This window comes from Hippoglossus hippoglossus, chromosome 23, assembly GCF_009819705.1.
Source record: "Hippoglossus hippoglossus isolate fHipHip1 chromosome 23, fHipHip1.pri, whole genome shotgun sequence".
In the NCBI taxonomy this organism is placed as follows: domain Eukaryota; kingdom Metazoa; phylum Chordata; class Actinopteri; order Pleuronectiformes; family Pleuronectidae; genus Hippoglossus; species Hippoglossus hippoglossus.
In genome coordinates this window covers 5059148-5083281 of record NC_047173.1, presented here as the reverse complement: position 1 = coordinate 5083281, position 24134 = coordinate 5059148, and the positions used below count along the sequence as shown (strand labels likewise).

General features: G+C 42.2%; 3 protein-coding genes across 3 annotated transcripts in view; 1 reads left to right on the top strand and 2 right to left on the bottom strand.

Moving 5' to 3' along the window:
• Positions 1–16064, bottom strand: part of LOC117757722 (eukaryotic translation initiation factor 4 gamma 3-like) — a 32910-nt gene extending 16846 nt beyond the window's left edge. Inside the window, exons 1-13 of the mRNA XM_034579102.1 lie at positions 16036–16064; positions 15733–15759; positions 14811–15649; positions 14414–14502; positions 13291–13573; positions 13024–13148; positions 12794–12913; positions 12021–12179; positions 9227–9424; positions 8370–8522; positions 8056–8289; positions 7347–7451; positions 6107–6245 (exon numbers count right to left, since the gene is read on the bottom strand). Of these exons, the coding sequence (XP_034434993.1) occupies positions 6107–6245; positions 7347–7451; positions 8056–8289; positions 8370–8522; positions 9227–9424; positions 12021–12179; positions 12794–12913; positions 13024–13148; positions 13291–13573; positions 14414–14502; positions 14811–15612 (2407 nt within the window). The 5' untranslated portion in view covers positions 15613–15649; positions 15733–15759; positions 16036–16064. The remainder of the gene's footprint in view (positions 1–6106; positions 6246–7346; positions 7452–8055; positions 8290–8369; positions 8523–9226; positions 9425–12020; positions 12180–12793; positions 12914–13023; positions 13149–13290; positions 13574–14413; positions 14503–14810; positions 15650–15732; positions 15760–16035) is intronic.
• LOC117757084 (anoctamin-4-like) overlaps positions 2192–24134 on the top strand; it is a 68769-nt gene continuing 46826 nt past the window's right edge. The window contains exon 1 of the mRNA XM_034577834.1: positions 2192–2300. The gene's annotated coding sequence lies outside the window, so the exon portion shown is untranslated. The remainder of the gene's footprint in view (positions 2301–24134) is intronic.
• On the bottom strand, positions 3089–4160 carry LOC117757102 (eukaryotic translation initiation factor 4 gamma 3-like). Its single transcript, XM_034577877.1, has 2 exons — positions 3826–4160; positions 3089–3263 (listed from the first exon to the last, which is right to left on the bottom strand). The coding sequence occupies exons 1-2, from the start codon at positions 4004–4006 to the stop codon at positions 3094–3096; spliced, it is 351 nt and encodes a 116-aa protein (XP_034433768.1). The 5' UTR covers positions 4007–4160; the 3' UTR covers positions 3089–3093.

Sequence of the window (24134 nt, the reverse complement as noted above, 5' to 3'; positions counted from 1 at the left end):
ACATCTCCGAATGAAAGACGATGTGGTGATTTAGAGGTTTAGTTTCAGCATAGATTTGAAAATGAGTACAGCTTTCCAGATTCACGTTCACAAGCAGTCGCTGGAGGCAGGGAGCCGCCCACCTGTAATTCCAGTGTTTGAACTTGTTCTTGTGGCGTCCTGGATGGGCTGCTTCTCAGAGTTATCCTCATCATGTCTTCATCCTTGGCCCAGAAACTTGCACAGTATGTCAGAGTGCTGTTCATTCGAAGGCGTGGCTCGTTTTCTGAAGTACACTTCCATCAGTTCTTCCTACCCCCAGACTGTGTCGGACCCACCTCCTCTGAAGACTGGACTCTGCGTTGTGTTCATCAACGCTGAGGGAACATCTTTTGCCACATTAAAACACAAACAAGAAAAATATTACATTAAAATAAATCTGTGAAGATTTCTGATGCCATGATAATAATAGTGATGACTTTATTAACATAATAATGTAATGATATAATGTGCTTACAAAGAAAGACAAATAAAACTTGAATTTCCTGCAAAGTTTCATGATCTTTTGAGCATGTCTAGGCCCTGAAAAAGCCCCCCAAAGGGAAATAATAATAATAATGAAAGCCCTGGGACAAGTTCGTCAAAGTAAAAATGTTTTTCTATGTATAATACAGGTATTTAGTGCTTCCGCCGTTGGAATCCAAACTCAAAATGGCGGCATGTTTCAGAACTGTACCGCAGAAAAAAATTCCAGCCGTAAACATGTTGTCCTGCTCATGTGATAGATTGATTTTATTAGGAAGCTGATTATTGATATAAATTTAATAGGCAATAAAAGCAGCCATAGGGACATAAAAACAAATGGAATTCATTTATAGTCTTACAAAGGGTTCAAATGTTTAAGCTATGAGAACAAAGTCCTGTGAAAAAGGTTAAAGTTTTAAACAAAAAGGGTTAACAGAGTTAAAAACCTTTTTGTTAAAAGAATAAGGATCTCTACCTGCCAGATGAGCTAATCTGTAATTTACTGGTATAGTTTGTTTGATAGGTGACATTTGGTGATTGATTAGTCATACCTGCAGAGGCCGGATAGGGGAGCTCTCCTGTTACTGACCTTTTCATTCCCTCCAACATCACCTTTCCTTCCAGTTCATATTTCCCGCAGCTAACACGTGAATGTTCTGGTAGCAGTAACGTCTTCAAATAAATGACGGTATACATATGTTTGATTGACTTCCCTGAACAACAGCTGTCCAATCATGTTAAAACAGTTGGTTTGGGAGTTGGTCAGTTTTCTTAAGCCTTTCCAAAGTTAAAGACACAAGAGAAAAAATAATTAAACAGTTTAGCTTTTCTAATACAGTATAATCTGTACATGTTAGCATGCCTGGCTAACAACCTTATACCTAGAGTAGTAATCCAGGGTTACATCCAGGCCAAGGAGCATTTCATACTTTATTATTTTTCAGTTTATTTAAAAAAAAGTACTGTAGGCTAACATTATGAGCTGTCCTGCTCTATTGGATTTTCAACCGACTCATGGAGCTAACCTGTAACCTGCAGAATACTGTCAACTGTCAACTCAGTGTGGCCAGGGATACATGAGTGTACACACTGCTGAACTGGTCAGAGTGCTGTGCTGCAGCCAGAGACGAGATGAAGACTGATCACCCATCATGTTGGTGATCAGAGCTTGTAAAAGAAGGGAGGTCAGCATTTGCCCTCTGCAGTACAGTGCCATCTTTCTTTTACTGGCTGTGTTTGTCTTCATCTGTCCACTACATAACAAGGGCATCCTGGAGGGGAGAATCTGCCTCGGAGAAAAACTCCTTGAAGACTCGTCCTTGTTTGAAATGTCTAGTGTTAGACTTCGGGAAAGTCCTATAAAGCTAAACACACGTAAGTTGACAGATAGATTGGGCTTCGTCAGCTGAGTCTGGTCCACACTCTGCTTGAGAATGTAGAACCGTATAAAGTATTTCTGCAGTAGCTGAGTTATTACCCGACAGATCTGGGCTATTTCCCTTGTGACATAGGGCCTTTCCTCAACTAGAGAGTTTTCTCCCTCCAAGTTTTCTGGTAGCACGAATATTTCCCACGGGAACTAAACACTGAGATCGCAGGAAGCAAGTGGAGCAGCCACTCCTGCAGTCGCGCGTAAAAGACTGCGACATCACCGGCTCCACTAGCCCAGAGAGGCGGACACGATGGAGCAGAGCAGCTGTGGGGAGCAGATGTGAGTCAGGTCTGAACACACAGCGCTGGGTGGGAGCATAGACTGTTTGGGATGTGAGAGATCGGTGGGTGGAGTTACTGAAGCTGCAGCCAGGTGCCAGGAGAAGTTGTTGTTGCCTCCGCACGCCGGGGTCGTGCGTCTCGGCCACGGTGCCATTCTCAATGAAGCTGCCAGAGAGGAAACATCGTGTCCGAGCAACTTTATTGATATCTCCCCTTTTCAGGTACGGAATGAATGTTTATGCTCTTGAACGTTGAAATATGTTTGCTTAGTTGTTTTGTTACCATGTTACCATTATTTTGATTTGTTGGATCGATAATTGTATAGTGTTATGCAGCTGGCTAAACTCCGTTCTTCCAGTGGCAGGCATGGAGCTAATGTGTATGTGTGTGGTTCATTTTCACTATGTTTATGGGTGTGAATAATTACGAATGCATTTGTGGATTCATTTCTAAAAGTAACTGTAAATAATAAGGAACAAGGTATATAACAAAGATAAGAGACTAATGTCTAAGATATTTTAGTTTATTGCCAATACATTTAGGTTTGATAATTTAAGTTGATGTTCAATGATTAATAGGCCATTTTCATATAAAGTTACCTGTCTACTTACCTGTATAAGAAAAGTGAATGGAAAGAAAATGCATAACATTGTTTAAATGTTGTATACTGAAAGAACTGTTGTACCTATGTGAATTGATACTTCTGAAAATTATAAATTGTCAATGAAGCTGCCAGAGAGGAAAAATCGTGTCCGAGCAACTTTATTGAAGTATCCCCTTTTCAGGGAGCAACACTCAGCAAACACATTTTGAACGTTTTTTCTGCTGTAAGGATGTAGTTGTACTACGTCATGTCCCCCGGGGGGTCTCCCCTCGTCAATTCTCTTCCGCCTCCCGCAGCCAGGTGAAGAAGGCCGTGACGGACTTAAGGGCCACGCCCTTACCCAGCTTCTCGGCCGGGTCTTTGCTCGTCTCCCACTTGTAGAACGCGTCCTCGGAGATGACGTCCTCGTCGCACAGACAGTCGAAGAACATCCGGAGGAGGTCTGGAGAACAAGTACATGTCAGTCATCGTTTCAGCGGTGACGAAACGGAAATAAATCACATTTTTCTGCGAGGTGAGATCAATTCCTAATGTTATCAATTGAATTAATGTGATTTGTATCTAGATAAGAAACAGAAAGTGGATGGATTAGAAATTACTGAAGACGGCATTGTGTTTAAGAAAAGTGATTTGGAGTCGGAGTGATGTTCCTCAAATGAACAAATCAAGTTAATCTCAGTGGAGAATCATTTTGAGATTCAAAGTTATTTACAGAGGTCTCAGCTTTTAATCCAAATTGTTCCAAATGTCCTTAAAGTGCTCAAAAATAAACGGAAATATGAAAATCTACAATTCCATATAACAAGGCGAAGTTCTTCTGCTGATGAGAATCATGTGACAACAAGGAAAGCTCCAGAAAAGCTACTAAATGGACCTTGTGGTGAGATTGAACTGTAACACTGGTTTGATCACAACTGAGAACGTGTTACAGTTTATTCTTAAGAAATGAAGAAAAAGGATCATGTTTGAGTTTCATTTGGAGTGAACTCTGATGCAGAACTTACTTGGAGGCTGATCGAGGGTGACGATCAGCGCCTGAAGTGCATAAAGTGCTTGCAGCTGTCGCTCAGTGTCTGAGTTAAGGTACTTGAGTAACACAGGCAATCTCTTCTGAATGAGGGCCGCGTCCACTCGACAGGTGGTGTTAACATCTGCACAGAGAAGCAGGGGGCAGAGTAAATTCATTCGCTCGGCAGAGAGTAAATATTGTAATCAGCGGTGCGATTTGAGCAGAGCAGAGGAGTCTCTGCTCCGGGTGGTGGAGAGCTTACCTTTCACTGCTGCCTTACCGACAGCCGTCATCAACGCCCTCAGGAAGGGAGAGGAGCTCATCTGAGATTCATCCAGGTTCTCCTGAGAAACGGAGAACGGAGGAGGAGGAGGAGTAAAAACACAGCGTCTGTCAAATTCACAAGCATCAGCACCAGGCATATTTAGAGGACTGATATCTATGAGTGTGTAATTTGGTGGAGCTTGATTGAATTGAGGGAGACTGTTGGGCCTTGGAGGAGGTACGTGCTCTACTGGGTGCTTCTGGTTTTATTTATTATTTATATTTACCAGATATTGGTGCAAGTTCAAAGTATGTAGATATGTTATGAACGTATGTCTGGTCTTAAACCGGAACTTATGTTTTCATTTGTTTAGTTAGTTTGTCAGCAGGATTTATCAAAAACTACTGAAGTGATTTCCATGAACGTTTGTGGACCCAAGGAGGAAGCCGTTAAATTTTGGAGCAGATCCAGACAAACAGGTGGATCCAGGAATTGTATTGATGACATCTTACCAACAGTCGTGGAGCAACATTAGCTTAAAGGTCCGAAATATAAGTATATTCTGTTACTTTACAACGAGGTGTAACTAAGCCCCACTCCGTCTGCCCTTCAGGATTTTTGCCACTAACTCGCAGAGACTGGTTGATGTCACTTGTCGTACCTCCACCCAGTCGAAGATCTGCTCGTCACTGGCCTTGTCCTCCAGCAGGAGTCTCTCCAGCTGTCGTCTCAGCTCCTCGGGAGTCCAGATTCTTTTGGTCAGAGTCGCCTCTGAGCTGGGGGCATCCGCCTGAGAGGGGAACAGTTTCTGTTTGAGAGGGGACAACGTTGATATGGTGAGGACGTATAGAAGAGAAAGACGACGTGGAAACAATAAAAAACTTTAAAGTTCTTATTTATCTCAATTAGTTAAACAGTCTTCAAACAGCTGATCGATGGTAACTGAGGCTTTTCTCCCAGTGATATATCTTGGCCCTTGATGAGCGTTGACCTTCATCACTGACCTGTTGTGAGCCCAGATCAAGCTCCTCCACACACTTGACAGCCTCCTGCAAGAAAACAAAGAAGCATGTTCAAGACTAATACTTTTATTCTTCCCTTTAAGAAGGTTTATCCTATGAAATTAAATATTTGTTTGGAATGGGGGATAGATAATTGATAGATTTATCTTGTGACTTATTAGCGGCAGTATGTTGGTGTGAATAAAAACTTTATCAGTTGACTGGATCTCAGCACCTTGAAATCCTTGTTTAGGAACTCCTCGGTGATGGCCTGGGACTTCCACTCGATCGCCTCGTCGATCAGCGGCGTCTCGCTGCATTCTCTGTCTGTACTGCTACGACTGACGGGGGACGAACAAACAAAGAGTCAGGAAGGATGTCAGTGGAAATGAGGAACCTAAACTTGCTACTACAAATTATTATTCCTGACCTAAACAGAAGCGAAACAAAACCATAACAACAAAATTAATTTCTTTCGAAGTCAATGGAAACTAGTTAATCAGAGTCTTAAATATCCTGCTAACAGGCTAACATATCAGAATCCCAGAGACTCTCCTCATGTTTCAGAGAAAACAAACACCAACAGGATCCTTAAATCGGACAGCGTTGTCATCTCATACCTTCCAAGAGTTCTCCTGGAGTCGAAGTCTGGGTTCTTTGGAGGAGTGGTGGAGGGTTGAGGGGAGGGGGGGGACTGCAGCGCTGAGAACTGGTTGAGGTCCGCTGTGCGTGATAGTTCTGTTAGAGATGAAACGTTACAAGAGAGATGAGTGAAAAATAATGAATGTGGATGATCAGAGTCAAGGTCCAGTCATTTAGAGGAAGATCCGTCACCTGACCCCGTATACAGGATATGCTGTAAGTTACTGTTTTATATCAGGGTTTCACCATTGTAATTTAAAACCTTTTTAAGAACATTATAAATGAAATTTTCATGAATGTAATAGATATGAAACAGCTGTGCCGATGTGATTCTAAGCCTTAAAGAGGATTTAGACTGCAGGCCTGACCTGGCTGTCTCTTGGTGTCGTTGGAGAGAAGTAGCTGCTGTACTCTTCTCTTCTCCTCCTGCTCTTCAATCTTCGCCTCCTGGTGGATCTGCGCGATAGTTTTTGGACCCTGGTCGGCTCTTCTAGACACCCAGTTGTGCTGAAGAAAACAATACAAAACACAGAATGACCTCAAACCTGAATCAGACAGATTCTGTAGTTTTAAACAGATTTCTTTGTTCTTTGTCTTTGACAGTTCAGAGAATTTAGGAGCATGTGTGGGTTTTATCACACAGTGCTAGATACATCTGAGCATAAACAGAGGAATCAGTCAATCACAGAGGAATATTCTAATGACTGGGGACACACTGATGAATTCATTGAAGATCAATAGTTATCATGTCTTCCTCAGGTTTCTTCCATTTTTCCCTGTTCAATGTTTCTATGGAATTTTCCCTTTTCCGTACTGAGGGCCTAAGGATAGAGGCTGTCGTGTGATATACAGACTGTGTGCTTTGAGGCAAATGTTGGGCAATAGAAATTACAGTTAACAGCTGCCTATTTTGCAGTAATTATGTTCATTACATCGATGTGAGGAAAGACGACACATTCATCTGAGTTTGCTGTGTTTGATGAGATATTGTCTCAAGAGGAAAATCCATCAGAACGGACTCATTAACTGGTGGTAGGAGCTTTTTTATCACCATCCCAGGCTCATATCAAGCTTGCAAGTACTTAACAGGGATTTTCGTCATTATACATTTGTGAGGAAGAATGATTTTTTCGGAGTGACATATTCCTAAGAGGGTTTTTTCCTGCTGTGTTTGTGATGGTTTATACAGTTTGGCCTAGAGCCAATAAAAATCTGACGATTTCACCCTTTCACTGACATATTTGTATCTGCGTTTATGTTTGCTGATATGAAAACTTAAATTTACAGAACAAACAATGTAAAAAACCTGCATTTATGTTTACATAAAAAAGTTCGGTTTGATTTATATTTAAACTGTAACATATCATGACCCTACACATTTCTATGCCATAATCTATATATATATATATATCTATATCAGTCCTTCTAAAAAGTGTTAAAATTCCTTAACAAGTAGATATTCATTGAGCAGAATATGAGCAGAATATCCAGTATCATGTTCCAGGTCATCCGACAGATCAGTGAAAAATCCATCTTACTTTGAAGAATTTGAATGTCGGATTCTTTACAATTGTGCAAATGAAAGAAAAATGCCAAAGACCCACTCACCAATCTCAGGTCTATGATGTCCTGTAACATGAACCGTATCGGATACGACGTCTTGCTGTGTTTGACGATTTTTTTCAAGTAGTTGAAATAATGATCCATCTGAGGCTGGTGAGACACAGAGGGAGAGAGATGGTTAATTTGAGACATGAAGGTCATGTTCAGCATGTCTCCATTCAATCTTCCAGACAGCAGGTTGCAGGGATTATTATTCTACAGAGTTGACCAATTGTCCAGTTTATTTCTTGGAACAGTCCTGACCGCCCGAGATAAAACCGGAACATTTCATCAACAGCAGCATGAAAACCGTAATAGTCAGAAACGAACGGATGCAATTCACTGTAACCGTCCAACATTAAAGCTTCCGTGCTCAGGAAACGACCACATTAAACAGGATGAAACTCCTCTGAAGGACAAGTTGAATGATTTATTAACACATTCTGTGAGATTTAATGTACCGAAAAATATAGAAAACGTAAAAATACAACAAAAATAAATTTCAGTAGGAAGCTAAACAGGGAAAATGCAGCAGAATGAAGTTATGGAGTTTATTTAGGTTTCCGTGGTCAGAAGGTTTTCTGCATATTATCCTGTAGATTATATTCGAAGCTTTCAATCTGTAGCCTTTTCAATCTGTAGCCCTTCAGACCTTTCTAAGACCATAATAAAAGAAATTTAAGATTTATGTAAAAATTAACTACCACCAGCTCACCTTGGCTTTCTCAAAGTCAAGGTCCTTGCCGATGGTGGTGAGCAGTTGGCACAGACACTCCAAAGACTCTTGGTCGGGGTTCATCAGCAGCTTGACCACGCAGTCATGCATGATGGCCTCCGATAACATCTTGAGCTTGAAGAGTTCGGAGATGAACTTGATGTTGCCGATGGAACGCCGCCGGGCAATGTCCTTGGCCTCCTGCAGCTCTACCTGAAGACGGTCACGCTCCGTCTAATGGGACCAAGGAAACAAACCTCTTGAACAGAGTTGAAACAGAAACTAAAGACGTTTCGGAAAAGATCCGGCGTCACACTTACCGATGCAGCAGAGTCCAGCTCCTTCTGCTTCCTCTCAAACGCCACATCGTCCACCTTGTCTTTCTCAAACTCCTTCTGACAGCGGTTTAGCAGCAGCTTGTGAAAGTTCACTGTGTTGTTGGGTTTGTCAGTTGTGGGCACTTTGAGCTGCACATGAACAGTAAGTGGAATGAATTTAGTAGAGAACACAAGAATTAAGACAAAATAAGTAATTAACTAACTCTTAAAAAAGTTTTCTGCGGGTTTAACATTTTTTTTAATAGATCAACAAATTAACATGTTCATACCTGGATTAATTTGATATTAATTAATATATGTAAGGTTATGGTTATCAAATGATGGCAGACAGAAAATGTAATAGTTTCTCTAGAACTCTTGTGTAAATAGAGTATAATTGAGAATATGCACGTTTAATAAATTGTGTTATAAAGGATTATTTGTGACTGATTTTCAAGCTCCTTCATGAATAGTGTGTCGTCTGGTGTAGACACTAGAGGCATCAAAACAATAGAACTACATCATCACACTGTACTGAATTGTGTTGCTTTTCACAGCATTATTCTGCATCAAGGCAGAGCTGAATGTGAACCGATTGATCCATTTGCTGCTTAAACATTTAGCAAGTTGTTGACTGCATATTGAGACACTGTGTGCACACACCTCCAATAGATGGTTAAAAGATCACTTAATTCCTCCATAATCTTTTTGCATCTGATGAATGCGCCACAGTTTACGAAAGAGCAATATTTATCTACTTCTCCAAATCCAATTTAAACAATTAACATTAAAAAACACAAGCCTCTCGTTCCAAAGTCGACACACTTCTCTGCTCAACTAAGCGACCTGCTTACCGTGGCGAGGCAGCGGCACATTTTCCCGTAGGCCCCCGAGAAGCTGGCCTCGTCGATGGCTTTTTCAAACACCAGGTCAACGACTCCTTTGAGCCGCTCCTCCGTGTCGATGGTCCAGTCCGTCACCTGCTTCATCAGCTGGTTGAAGTTCTCAGGCGTCAGCTTGTTCAGGATACTGCGGACATTCGTGAACAGGTCCTGAGGGGAATAGGTCATAACAGGTACTTAAACTGTGAGGTCATCAAGCACAAAGACCAATCTCTCGCTTCTCATGAAAAACTAATCCTGTTGTAAAGCTACTAGTAATACAGAAACTAAATACTCACAATGCTTTTCCAATATTTACAGATATATACACTATTTTTACTGGAATTTCCAATACTTCCAATACTATCTTCAATCACGTAGACTTTATCATTAATTATAAAAATGAGTCTGTATATGTAATTTCTACATGTGCCCACTGCTTTGTGGATTTCAGTTTTTGTATATTTGGTCGTACCTGTGTTCTCTGTGACTCTAATTCCGCTGGGAGGCTTTTCCTCTTCATGCTTGGTTTCCAGGCATTCTTCGATTTCTTCAGCTGAACATTGTCGAGCATAAACAGGTTGATGATCCTCCTGGGTGGTGGTCCCCGCACCCCAATGTTTATAAGCCTTTTCTAACAGGAAGAAAGGAAAAACCGTATTATTACTATGACTTAATATATTTTAAATTAGCCAAAATAACGGATTTTCAATTCCAGTGTTTAAGTTTGTGTGAGTTTCATAAGTAAGGCAACAGGAATATCATTTAGGTGATCCTCTCATACACTGCCATGCTGAAAGTTAGGAGCAGCTGGTCTGAGGGGTAAGAACTCAGCCTGGCTCTATCCTAAGTTCAAAAGTTCTGCCTTCCAGTATCTGCTTCCATTCTTTGAGCCCAGCGAAGCTCTCGCCTTGTATTTGACGAAAAGATGCTGGATAAGTCTAATCAATCTTCTCGCCTGACTCTTGTGAAGATAATGAATAGGCCTATTTTCCCTAAAATATTCTTTCTGATCAATCTGATTTTGACCCATGCAAAAGAAAACCCTACTTAGATATCTCAAGAGTTTTTCTGTGTTGAATTAACCATCAGAAGAAACTAAATTCCTCCAGTGGTATCAGATCACGACCTCTAACAGAATTATATAAATTCAGAAAACATCCTCTACTTAAAAGCAGCATGTTATCAAGTGTTGACTGAAACAGAAGCTAGAAAGTGGAGGAGTGTGTTTGTTTGTTAGTTACTTACTGGAGCGCCTCGTCCTTTCTTCTTCTGTCTGCCAAAATCTGCAGAGGCAGGTTTGAAATCAGGTCCTCTCGAAATCACCCGAGAATCCACGACTCGAGATGGCAACTTGTTTTGGTTCATCTGCAACACACAGACACAGACACACACACAATGAGCTGAACAGCAGGGGGAGCAATGAACCCCCCAATAGTAGTGGGCAAAAATAATGGATCTATGAATCTATAACATACCTGGTCTAGCACCACGCCAGGGATTACAGGGTGTCCCTCAGGCTTCTGTGTGCAGGCAGGCGTGAACTGGAAGTCCAACAGGAGGGCCCTGTCATACTGACGCGTCCCACTGGGATCAGCCAGGTCTGGACAACCAAGAGAAAGAGTAAATATAGTAGCTTTACACACTGGCATCTCCAAAAGGCAGAAATAGAAAATAAATAGAAATAAATACAAGTTCTGCATATGGTAACTTCAAACTGTCCAGAGAATATGGTCCGTCTTTACCTTCTATATCCTGTGGAGCTCCTGTGGAATTCTCCTTGTCCCCAGGGGTGGCTCCGCTGTCGCTGCTCTCCGTCTCTGAGGTGTGGCCGGCGCCGTTCCAGATGGGCTCCATCTCAGCCTCACCGTTCTCTTCCGGGGCGGCGAGCTTTCCGTCAGCCTCTGGGCTGCTGGCGGGAGCAGGGGTGGATGTGAAGACTGTGGCTAGGGGCACAGGGCTGTTGCTCAATGGAGCTGCCTGCAGGGCCTGGTCTCCAGCAGGTTGATCCACTGACATTGGCTTGTCCTGTCAAGGAGGCAAGATTCAGTTTTCAGACCCCTCATTATTTGTCAGTAAACTTTTTTTTTTTTTCAATCAATTCGCAAGATAATAAATTCCCAACAGCTCAACGGCTGCTGTCATATAGTACTATGTCTTGAGGGGGATTTAAAGTGCAAAGACAACTATTTTACAGTAATCCCTGTCAGGTATCCAAAGGTAAGTCTGTTTTCGTGTATGGACTTAAATGTTTTTCTCTCTACAATGTGGAGGGCTATTTTAAGTTTAGTTTAGTCTAACATTAAACCATTATTTTCATTATAGACTATAACCTGTTAATTATTTTCTTAGTAACTGTTTGTCTGGTCTTGTCTATTATCTGTGAAATGTTATCTATGAAATTAGGTCCAACAGTCCCCTTATGAAAACACTAGATCCGCATTTGTATTTGGATCTACACAAAATTGCACACACTCGTAAATATCAGTCGCCTAAACATGCCCGATTTAGTTTTTCATAAGATCCATGAATTATTCTCTAAGAAAATCAAAGAAAATGGAAGAATTCACCAATGTGGTGCAGATTAGAGGACAGATCCAGGATTTCTTTTCTCATGGTTCATTCCCCACCTCTCTAAAATATATTTTTGCAATTTAGTGTAATCCTGCAAACCATCGAACAAACAAACGCAGACAAAAACATAACCATCTTGGCAGCTCAGCTCAGCTCAGCTTGTGGATTTCAGTTTTTGTATATTTGGTCGTACCTGTGTTCTCTGTGACTCTAATTCCGCTGGGAGGCTTTTCCTCTTCATGCTTGGTTTCCAGGCATTCTTCGATTTCTTCAGCTGAACATTGTCGAGCATAAACAGGTTGATGATCCTCCTGGGTGGTGGTCCCCGCACCCCAATGTTTATAAGCCTTTTCTAACAGGAAGAAAGGAAAAAACGTATTATTACTATGACTTAATATATTTTAAATTAGCCAAAACAACGGATTTTCAATTCCAGTGTTTAAGTTTGTGTGAGTTTCATAAGTAAGGCAACAGAAATATCATTTAGTTGATCCTCTCATACACTGGCATGCTGAAAGTTAGGAGCAGCTGGTCTGAGGGGTAAGAACTCAGCCTGGCTCTATCCTAAGTTCAAAAGTTCTGCCTTCCAGTATCTGCTTCCATTCTTTGAGCCCAGCGAAGCTCTCGCCTTGTATTTGACGAAAAGATGCTGGATAAGTCTAATCAATCTTCTCGCCTGACTCTTGTGAAGATAATGAATAGGCCTATTTTCCCTAAAATATTCTTTCTGATCAATCTGATTTTGACCCATGCAAAAGAAAACCCTACTTAGATATCTCAAGAGTTTTTCTGTGTTGAATTAACCATCAGAAGAAACTAAATTCCTCCAGTGGTATCAGATCACGACCTCTAACAGAATTATATAAATTCAGAAAACATCCTCTACTTAAAAGCAGCATGTTATCAAGTGTTGACTGAAACAGAAGCTAGAAAGTGGAGGAGTGTGTTTGTTTGTTAGTTACTTACTGGAGCGCCTCGTCCTTTCTTCTTCTGTCTGCCAAAATCTGCAGAGGCAGGTGTGAAATCAGGTCCTCTCGAAATCACCCGAGAATCCACGACTCGAGATGGCAACTTGTTTTGGTTCATCTGCAACACACAGACACAGACACACACACAATGAGCTGAACAGCAGGGGGAGCAATGAACCCCCCAATAGTAGTGGGCAAAAATAATGGATCTATGAATCTATAACATACCTGGTCTAGCACCACGCCAGGGAGTACAGGGTGTCCCTCAGTCTTCTGTGTGCAGGCAGGCGTGAACTGGAAGTCCAACAGGAAGGCCCTGTCATACTGACGCGTCCCACTGGGATCAGCCAGGTCTGGACAACCAAGAGAAAGAGTAAATATAGTAGCTTTACACACTGGCATCTCCAAAAGGCAGAAATAGAAAATAAATAGAAAAAAATACAAGTTCTGCATATGGTAACTTCAAACTGTCCAGAGAATATGGTCCGTCTTTACCTTCTATATCCTGTGGAGCTCCTGTGGAATTCTCCTTGTCCCCAGGGGTGGCTCCGCTGTCGCTGCTCTCCGTCTCTGAGGTGTGGCCGGCTCCGTTCCTCATGGGCTCCATCTCAGCCTCACCGTTCTCTTCTGGGGCGGCGAGCTTTCCGTCAGCCTCTGGGCTGCTGGCGGGAGCAGGGGTGGATGTGAAGACTGTTGCTAGGGGCACAGGGCTGTTGCTCAATGGAGCTGCCTGCAGGGCCTGGTCTCCAGCAGGTTGATCCACTGACATTGGCTTGTCCTGTCAAGGAGGCAAGATTCAGTTTTCAGACCCCTCATTATTTGTCAGTAAACTTTTTTTTTTTTTTTCAATCAATTCGCAAGATAATAAATTCCCAACAGCTCAACGGCTGCTGTCATATAGTACTATGTCTTGAGGGGGATTTAAAGTGCAAAGACAACTATTTTACAGTAATCCCTGTCAGGTATCCAAAGGTAAGTCTGTTTTTGTGTATGGACTTAAATGTTTTTCTCTCTACAATGTGGAGGGCTATTTTAAGTTTAGTTTAGTCTAACATTAAACCATTATTTTCATTATAGACTATAACCTGTTAATTATTTTCTTAGCAACTGTTTGTCTGGTCTTGTCTATTATCTGTGAAATGTTATCTATGAAATTAGGTCCAACAGTCCACTTATGAAAACACTAGATCCGCATTTGTATTTGGATCTACACAAAATTGCACACACTCGTAAATATCAGTCGCCTAAACATGCCCGATTTAGTTTTTCATAAGATCCATGAATTATTCTCTAAGAAAATCAAAGAAAATGGAAGAATTCATCATTGTGGTGCAGATCAGAGGACAGATCCAGGATTTTTTTTCTCATGGTTCATTCCGCACCTCTCTAAAATATATTTTTGCAATTTAGTGTAATCCTGCAAACCATCGAACAAACAAACGCAGACAAATACATAACCATCTTGGCAGCTCAGCTCTAGGTACACTAACTTTATAGTGTTTGTTCTGTGTAGACAAGAAGCCATGTAACAGCCTGTAAAACCTCCTATTTGTCAGTATGAAAATTCTCCCACAGCTACAAGCCTCTTCCCCTCTTTTCATCCAGTCTTTATTTTTACCTCATCCTCCTTTTGAGGTGCGTCTCCAGCAGAGATCCCTTCATTTGGTTTCCTCCAGGTCTTTGGTATCGCAGAAGCCGTCTGATTTACTGCAGGACAACACAGAAGCAGGAACATGCAGTTAGTCAGTAAACAGCAAAACCACAATGGATTTAGAAGTGAAATTTGTGTCCAAAAAGGCAGCGATGACAAGAAAAATGTCTGTATAGTGAAACCTTACAACCGGTTCTACACATAAAACAGATATAAAATGCTTTATGGTTACGTTGTTATGTCTTCATTGCCTTGATGATTTAAAACTCTTTCATCTCAGACCAACGTAAAACCAACAGCTACAAGCACAAGCACGAGTTATGTGTGAATTTTACAGTTCCTGAAATTCAACAAATTAAAATACCTGTTGTGGGGCTATTCCTGATGAGTGCTTGATGCTGGGACTCTGTCTTGCTGTCAGTAATGCCACCTTGTGCCTCCGTCCCTGCTCCGGGTACCAGGTCTTTAGTGTCTATGGATTTGCTCGGCTCGTCAGCCTCTGTCGTGGCCTGCACTAGAGGCAGAAGGCCACGGGGAAGCATGATGGGCAAAGCTGGGGCAGGGCTCGAGCTCAGGGTAACTGGCACCACAGCCACAGGAGCCATAGGGGCCAGCGCAGCAGCAATGGGAACCTGTGGCCTCATGTCAGAAGGCAAAGTTTCAGAGGAGGCTTCTCGGTAAGCAGGACTAGAGGCCTGGGGCTGGAGTGCAGCAGGGGGCATAAGAGAAGGCTCATGGGCCGCTGTCTCCAGTTCAGTCCCGGACTCGGCAAGGCCGTTCAAAGCCTTGGGGGCTGCTACAGACAAGGCAGCCAGAGTTCTTGGGGCGTCTAAGAGAGGCTTGTCTGTGTTGGGAGGCTGAGGTGGCGCCAAAGAGGGTTTCTGCTCCCCGACGGAGGACAAGTGAGAAGAGGCTGACTCCCTGGCTGAGGGACGGTCACTCGAGTTGGCCGCTGTAAGTGGGAGATTGACAGGGGTGCTGAGCGAGGCGGGGAGGGGAAGCTCCGGTTCACTTGCGGGAGGAGTGGGCTCAGTTTCAGGTGTGTTGGCCTCCGGTGTCTCCACGGGGGCTTCAGGCTGCACAAGCCCAGGTGAGGAAGACTTCTGGACAACTGGCTGGAGTTTTGGCGCATCATCTGGAAGAAGGAAAAGTACAGATGAATACATGTCTTCAGAATTCAATCAGCAAAAGGTAATGTTTGTATCACAAACTATACTCAATAGTTCTTCACATATATGTAATGTAATAAAAAAGACAATCTGTTTAAAATCTGTGACATTTTGTGACTGTGACAGCTTCAAGTTCAACAAGCCAGACAGGGGAAAAAAATTTACGTCAACAGGAAGACAGATAACATAACGTACTAGAAAGGTTCAACCTAAGTTCAGAGAGCCCTGCTGACATCACACTTTGTAAGTGAACCGAAAGTGAAAGCGTTCAGTGTGCAGCGAGTTCTGGGAAAAACTTTGCTGCTCCAAAGATGACATTGTCTGCGATAGGAGGCAATGACACAGCAGTAAAATAATATTCAACCCATTCTAGAGGGTCTAACGTTACATTTCTAAATTTGAAATTTGACATGTCACAGATCCTAATTAATGGAGATATGGGCAAACCAAGTTAACTTTTTAGGGGGGTTACTCTGACTTTGACTGGTCATATCTCCTTTAATATGAGAAATGTTTCTCATATCATGTTAAAAGCTCTGGGATTAAAACTGCCTTGGTTAGATTGTTAAGAGTTGCACTCCTTCTTATTTCTCTGCAGCAGAATCTGAGCTAACCAACTTCCTACTGTGACCCCAAGTACTTTCAGTCACTCACAACTTGGTGGAGTATTTTTACGACAAGTAAACAAAGCATTTGTTCTGAACATAGCGTATGTTTGTGTCTGGCAAATAAATTTATGAAAGTAGCAGACTCATAAAATTATCTCTCATGCCGACTGCCCTGTCACCAAAAGAAATCCCAAAGAGCAGAATACATTTATTGGTAACTGAGAGTTATGTGTGAATTTTACAGTTCCTGAAATGCAACAAATTAAATTACCTGTTGTGGGGCTATTCCTGATGAGTGCTTGATGCTGGGACTCTGTCTTGCTGTCAGTAATGCCACCTTGTGCCTCCGTCCCTGCTCCGGGTACAAGGTCTTTAGTGTCTATGGATTTGCTCGGCTCGTCAGCCTCTGTCGTGGCCTGCACTAGAGGCAGAAGGCCAGGGGGAAGCATGATGGGCAAAGCTGGGGCAGGGCTCGAGCTCAGGGTAACTGGCACCACAGCCACAGGAGCCATAGGGGCCAGCACAGCAGCAATGGGAATCTGTGGCCTCATGTCAGAAGGCAAAGTTTCAGAGGAGGCTTCTCGGTAAGCAGGACTAGAGGCCTGGGGCTGGAGTACAGCAGGGGGCATAAGAGAAGGCTCATGGGCCGCTGTCTCCAGCTCAGTCCCGGACTCAGCAAGGCCGTTCAAACCCTTGGGGGCTGCTACAGACAAGGCAGCCAGAGTTCTTGGGGCGTCTAAGAGAGGCTTGTCTGTGTTGGGAGGCTGAGGTGGCGCCAAAGAGGGTTTCTGCTCCCCGACTGAGGACAAGTGAGAAGAGGCTGACCCTTCACTCGAGTTGGCCGCTGTAAGTGGGAGATTGACAGGGGTGCTGAGCGAGGCGGGGAGGGGAAGCTCCGGTTCACTTGCGGGAGGAGTGGGCTCAGTTTCAGGTGTGTTGGCCTCCGGTGTCTCCACGGGGGCTTCAGGCTGCACAAGCCCAGGTGAGGAAGACTTCTGGACAACTGGCTGCAGTTTTGGCGCATCATCTGGAAGAAGGAAAAGTACAGATGAATACATGTCTTCAGAATTCAATCAGCAAAAGGTAATATTTGTATCACAAACTATACTCAATAGTTCTTCACATATATGTAATGTAATAAAAAATATAAATCTGTTAAAAATCTGTGACATTTTGTGACTGTGACAGCTTCAAGCTCAACAAGCCAGACAGGGGAAAAAAATGTTTTACGTCAACATTTTTGTGGAGGTTGCGAGTGTTTGTGTAATTACTCTCACTGCCAGGGGGAGACAAAAGAGCCATACTGCAGGTTTAAAGGAGAGAAGTGAATGGGAATGGCGGACCATCTGGTGGCACATGTGGCTGATAGGTAGTGTGTATTAGTGTGTATAATGACTCACGATATGGGGCAGGGTACTCCCCTGGCCCAGGACCAGTATAGAAGGTGCCAGACCCTGGGGGCTGAACAGAATACTGCTGAGGAGGTCCCACATAGGGTTGACTGTGGTGATACTGCAAGGAAAGAGGACAAGGAGAAACCTATTATCAAAAAATAATCAGCGAGGGAAATACAAACATTGTACAAAAATGGTGCACTTTTACAATCAGTGGTATGATTTTATCTTTTAACATTCCAGTTTTATTTTACAGATTTAATTTTAGCACATTTCCCACACATTCAACTATTAACAAGGATATATACGTAAAAATAATGATAAATGAATGAATGAAAACTAGCTGCAAGTAGCGTCGCCATCACTATCACCTGACATCAGAGCAGGCAGTGCCAGCCATTACATTAGAAAGGCTAGTGTGAATTGTGATCAATAATTTAGCATGGCCCTTGAAGGATGTTATAAATATTGAAATGGCCCTTGATAGGAAAAAAGGTTCCCCTACCCCTGAATGAGAGCAAACAACATCAACTGAAACCAGGTCAGTGTGTTTCTTTCACCTGTGGGATGTAGTACTGTGCAGCCTGCGGGGAAGGGAAAGGCACGGGTGCCATGGCCCTCATGATTGGCTGATTAGTGGGGTAGACGGCTGTAGGAGTCTGTGAGCCAGGCTGTATGGAGGGCGTGCTCGTCGGGATGGTACGCCTCTTAGTCTTCATCAGAAACCTCTGGAAAAACTGTAGGTAAGAAGGGAGAGAAACACAGAAGACATTAAGTACGATCCCAGAGGCAGCCGACTCATTTCTGCAGGCTGCCATGCTTTAATCCAAAGTACAAACAAGTTCAGTTTTTCAGACGACTTCACCATTTGGCCAACACATCTCTCACAGTGAGCCCCCCCCGGTGTATAATCAGCAGCGAAAAAGAACTAAACAAAAGGACCAGCACCACAGATTTCTCTGAACTCTCATCATTGCTGCAGACCATTCAGACCATCACATTTCAACCACTCTGAGGGATAAACTGCCTAATGATTTTCAGGCAGATATGCAGCCCTTTAAATGTCCTTTTATGCTTCAATAAACAACTCATAATTACTCTGAATTACTTCACTAAACTTTACAGATATGTGGATGTAATATTTGAATTTAAAAAACATGAATTAGATAAATACCATCTACAAAGTAGGGAGCACAACCCTGTTCAGATACTTTGGTGCTTTGGTTTTTATGGCCATTGATGTTTCAGCGTTTAATTCAGAGTAACTCCGATGATTTTCTGATAAGCTCAACAAATGCTGCACCAGACTCCACAGCTGTTAAAAAATAAAAGCTGCTGAATGGCTGCAAAAACCTCTTTTTGTGCCCGAGCTGCTCAGCCAACCTTTCAGTTGTACTAAAAGTGTGACACGTGACACGGCTGTGTTCATCAAGCAGCAATGTGGCCTTTTCTCGTGGATCACAGAGCACTCACGATGTAGAAGATAAAACTGTAGCTGCTGTAAAGACTGCAGCTGCAATGGCTTCTATAGAACATGTTTGAATCAGTTGAGACTCTAATGTTTAATTAAGTTTAATGGCGAGCTTTGTGATTGTTGGGCAAAAAATAAATAAAACTAAAGAAACCTGGCGGCAGTCTAAGAAATAAATCAATTGGTGGCAAGGAGACATACGAAGCATATGTCGTCAGCACATGTTGCCAGTGTTTGTGTAATTACTCTCACTGCCAGGGGGAGACAAAAGAGCCACACTGCAGGTTTAAAGGAGAGAAGTGAATGGGAATGGCGGACCTGAGTGGATTCTGTAGAAGGAGCATACACACAGTACATAGGAAATCTACTGTAAGAGACAGCGAGTGATAAGAAACAGTGACAGGAAGGATGAAAGTATAAAATGAAAGACAGTACATTGAATTTAACATACAGCTATATGGAAAATAAAGTGAAAAGTGTTTTTTCACAAGTCATGGCCTCAACCTACACGTCCCAAAAAATATATAGTGTGTAATGATGGTAACAATTAGTCTTTTTGTTATTTTCCAAATCAGTAAGTCTTTAATTAGATAATGTAAACATGTCCTGAGCGACAGCCAACAGACATGTAACAGTTTGGACTCAGAGTCATGGTGATCTTCTTATGAGAAAGTGAGACGTGTAAATGACACAGGCGCTGTGCCCTGTCTGTCACACACATGGTGGAGCGCAAAAAGGATTAGAGCGGAGCGCTCACACTGCTACCAGGCAACACAAGACATCTCTCCACCCCTCGGCTAAAGATCCAGGCTGATGAGCTGCCGCTAACTCTACACTACTGCGGGTGAGAGATTGGGCAAGCGCAAGCGCAAGTGTGAGAGAGAGAGAGAGAGAGAGAGAGAGAGAGAGAGAGAGAGAGAGACTCACCTTTGGTGGGGTGAGGGTAGAGGATGGTTGACCTGAACCCCCTGCCATGATCTCCTCTGTGATGTCCCTGCCACCCTGATTGGGGTGCTGGATACGGATCTGGGAGGACAATGACACAAAAAACAAACCTCACTAAAGCACCCACGTCTTTGAAAGACAGGTAGTCTGCCACAAGTGTGTGTGAGCCGTCAGCTGTGTTACACACTGCTACAAACTGATACGGGGGCATGATGCATCAAATCCATTTAACATGGATACGAACTATAAATTAAAAGAAGACATAAATACAAGAAAATATATAGAACTTGAAGAAAAATATAAACTATGAAATATAAGCATGGATTATCTTTTCTACATATTTCATTCTGTAAAATAAAACTTTTCACAATCATACGCTGATACGTCTATGAAAGGCTCTTATCAGCCGACATTATAAGCAAAACAATAAATCATTCTATGGCTTTGTGTAAGAAAATGTAGTTTGTGCATTATAATCATTACATATTGTAGCAATTAAATCTTAAAGTTAAACTAAACTGAAACTAAATCTATTCGACTAAACCATTGAACCACTTGACTCAAATGACCTCAATTCAAATCTATTCAACTCGACTCGAGTCAACAACTGAACTGAACTGAACTCAGGGATGTAGTTCCTGGAGCGGCCAACAGGAACTCCTAAGATACTCACTGTGTTCTTCTCATGCTTGGCTGGTGGAGGTTGCTGTGGTGTAGGCACTATGATGGGGGGTGATGGGGGGTACACAGTCTGTCCTGGGTAGTAAGGTGGGCTAGCTGTGGGAACGGGAGCAGGGACAAAGGGCGAGACAAGTGGGTTGTACCTGAGGGGATCTGAATGAGTTTCAGAGAAAAGAAAAGATATTATAGTAAAACACAGACAGGCTCTCTGCTCTGGTGGCACATATGGCTGACAGGTAGTGTGTATTTCTGCTACTGTGAGGTGAACTATTTTTTAAAATGTGATGTGGGAATAGTGCAGGATGTGTATCTGTGTTGGATTAATGACTCACGGTATGGGGCAGGGTACTCCCCTTGCCCAGGACCAGTATAGAAGGTGCCAGACCCTGGGGGCTGAACAGAATACTGCTGAGGAGGTCCCACATAGGGTTGACTGTGGTGATACTGCAAGTAAAGAGGACAAGGAGAAACCTATTATCAAAAAATAATCAGCGAGGGAAATACAAACATTGTACAAAAATGGTGCACCTTTACAATCAGTGGTATGATTTTATCTTTTAACATTCCAGTTTTATTTTACAGATTTAATTTTAGCACATTTCCCACACATTCAACTATTAACAAGGATATATACATAAAAATAATGATAAATGAATTGCAGATGTCCCAAACATTTTCAGTTTCAAATTTCCGTACTTTCCACACCCAACTTTTCCAGATGGCTGATTAGTTCCTCCACAAAGGAGGTTATGTTTTCACTGTTTTACTGTAACGGTTTCCCTTTCAAAGGATCTTTATAGAAAAATGATGCATGTGTAGAGTGGTAATATCGATAAACAGGTGAAATCTAGTGTGGATCCAGATACTGATCCAGATTTTGTGAATGAAAATGGCCAATCAGCCGTGGCGGACGTATGAGGTCTCTGAGTGCCTTTTTAGTCAAGCATATAAATAGTTTTAAATCCTACAGTTAACATGTATGTTACATTCTGACTATGTGTGTAATTACACTGTATTCACACCATTTCACATTTTGTGTTGTTACACCTAAAATCCTCATCAGTCCACACTCAATACCTCATAATGCAACATGAAACAGAACACACTGTCATTCAGAAGGAGAATAGGGGAGTGCCTTGTTGCCACTGCAGAGCATTGTGTAAAATTGTTCATTGTGTGCAAATACTGCAAATTCCTACCCTGCAAGAGGAAGAGTCTGCTATGACATGTAAATATGCTGGAGAGTGTGAAAAACTCCTTCAGGAGAATATTTGTTGAGCTGTTGAATGTGGAACCAGCTCATGAGTCTGACAACATAAACTCAGGTGCAAAACATTGATGAGCTCCAAAATAGGTAAAACAACCTCCCTCCGCCCAAGCTCGATAAATTATATGTTCCGCCTGAGGATTTTCTTATTCTGAGGAGACATACACTGAAGTTAGTGTTTCTGTTTGAGCCAGCCTACTAATGTGAGCTGCTCTTTTAAAAACTGACTCGCAAAGACACAGTTCCTCTCAACAAACTCACACGAACCTGGAAAACTAGCTGCAAGTAGCGTCGCCATCACCATCACCTGACATCAGAGCAGGCAATGCCAGCCATTACATTAGAAAGGCTAGTGTGATTTGTGATCAATAATTTAGCATGGCCCTTGAAGGATGTTATAAATATTGAAATGGCCCTTGATAGGAAAAAAGGTTCCCCTACCCCTGAATGAGAGCAAACAACATCAACTGAAACCAGGTCAGTGTGTTTCTTTCACCTGTGGGATGTAGTACTGTGCAGCCTGCAGGGAAGGGAAAGGCATGGGTGCCATGGCCATCATGATTGGCTGATTAGTGGGGTAGAAGGCTGTAGGAGTCTGTGAGCCAGGCTGTATGGAGGACATGTTTGTCGGGATGGTACGCCTCGTAGTCTGTATCAGAAACCTCTGGAAAAACTGTAGATAAGAAGGGAGAGAAACACAGAAGACATTAAGACACAAGTTCAGTTTTTCAGACGACTTCACCATTTGGCCAACACATCTCTCACAGTGAGCCCCCCCGGTGTTTAATCAGCAGAGAAAAATAACTAAACAAAAGGACCAGCACCACAGATTTCTCTGAACTCTCATCATTGCTGCAGACCATTCAGACCATCACATTTCAACCACTCTGAGGGATAAACTTCCTATAAACAACTTCAATAAACAACTCATAATTACCCTGAATTACTTCACTAAACTTTACAGAAATGTGAATGTAATATTTGAATTAAAACGAGTTTTAAAACGAGGCTTACCTGCTTTTGGCAGTAGGTGGTGCTATCCCTAATAGAATCTATTAGTGACACTGACATTAAAGCAAACTGACAAATAATTATTTTCCTTTAATGTCACAGTGTCAGTGGTGTTAGATTCCTTTGATGTCATTCATGACAGGCGGCACTATGACGTCCTCTCATTGGTCGTTGTGTTGATGTTTAAGTTTGTTGAGCTGGACCCATATTGCATCTCACTCGCTCGTTGCTTTAAGCTTCAGAAGCTTGGGTGAAGCTTTCACATTTGTCCTTGCAGAACAAGTGCAATCTGTAAACTGATGCACAACCACAAGAGGGCGCCACACCCTGTGGTATGTGTTGTGCATACAACTTTCATCTGTCAGGCTGGACTCTGTCACAGCCTGGCTCTATAAAACATTCCAACATCTGTCTTTACCTTTAGCCACGCTGCAGAGGTTATCCAAATGAATCCTTTTTAACACGTGGCATGAAATTCAAAACTTGAGCTCTTCTTGGGTTTTTCAGAATGATGTGTGGGTGCATGTCCCGTACACTTGTCCATGTGAAAACATCTATAGTATGTTTTGTGGAATATCTTTTTCATGCTGTGTGTTAAAATTACTGCATTGTTTCAGTTTTCTATCTTTGTTTTCTTCTCCACCTCCTGAGCTGAAAAGGTGAAATATGTAACTGCACTTTTAATAAAGAAAATCCCAGACATGAGCATCTGTTTTCATTGTCTGCTTCTTTAAAGTGGCTTTAAGTCTTTATTTGTGTTTTCAGTTGAAGAATTGTTGATGTGCTTATTTGGTTGCTGTCTTGAAAAAGCAGTAAGTGTATAGTCGGGGGACTTTGTTTTTAGAGCTGCAACTTATTCAGTGATTGATTTCATCAGTTCAATCAATCAATCAATCAATCAGCTCCACAGTACAAGACAGGGTCCATATTTGTATCATATAAATTCTGATTGTATTCACTTGTTAACTGTGTGCATCAGTGGTAATAAATTCAAATTCAATATGGATTTTGACTGCTCCTAAACGTTAATGCATCTGACGCTCGACTGTGCAGTTTAACAAATAGTCCAAAGAAATATCTGAATTGATTAATCAATTTAAAATGCTGACAATCAATAATCAATAATGACAAATTGTTGAAAA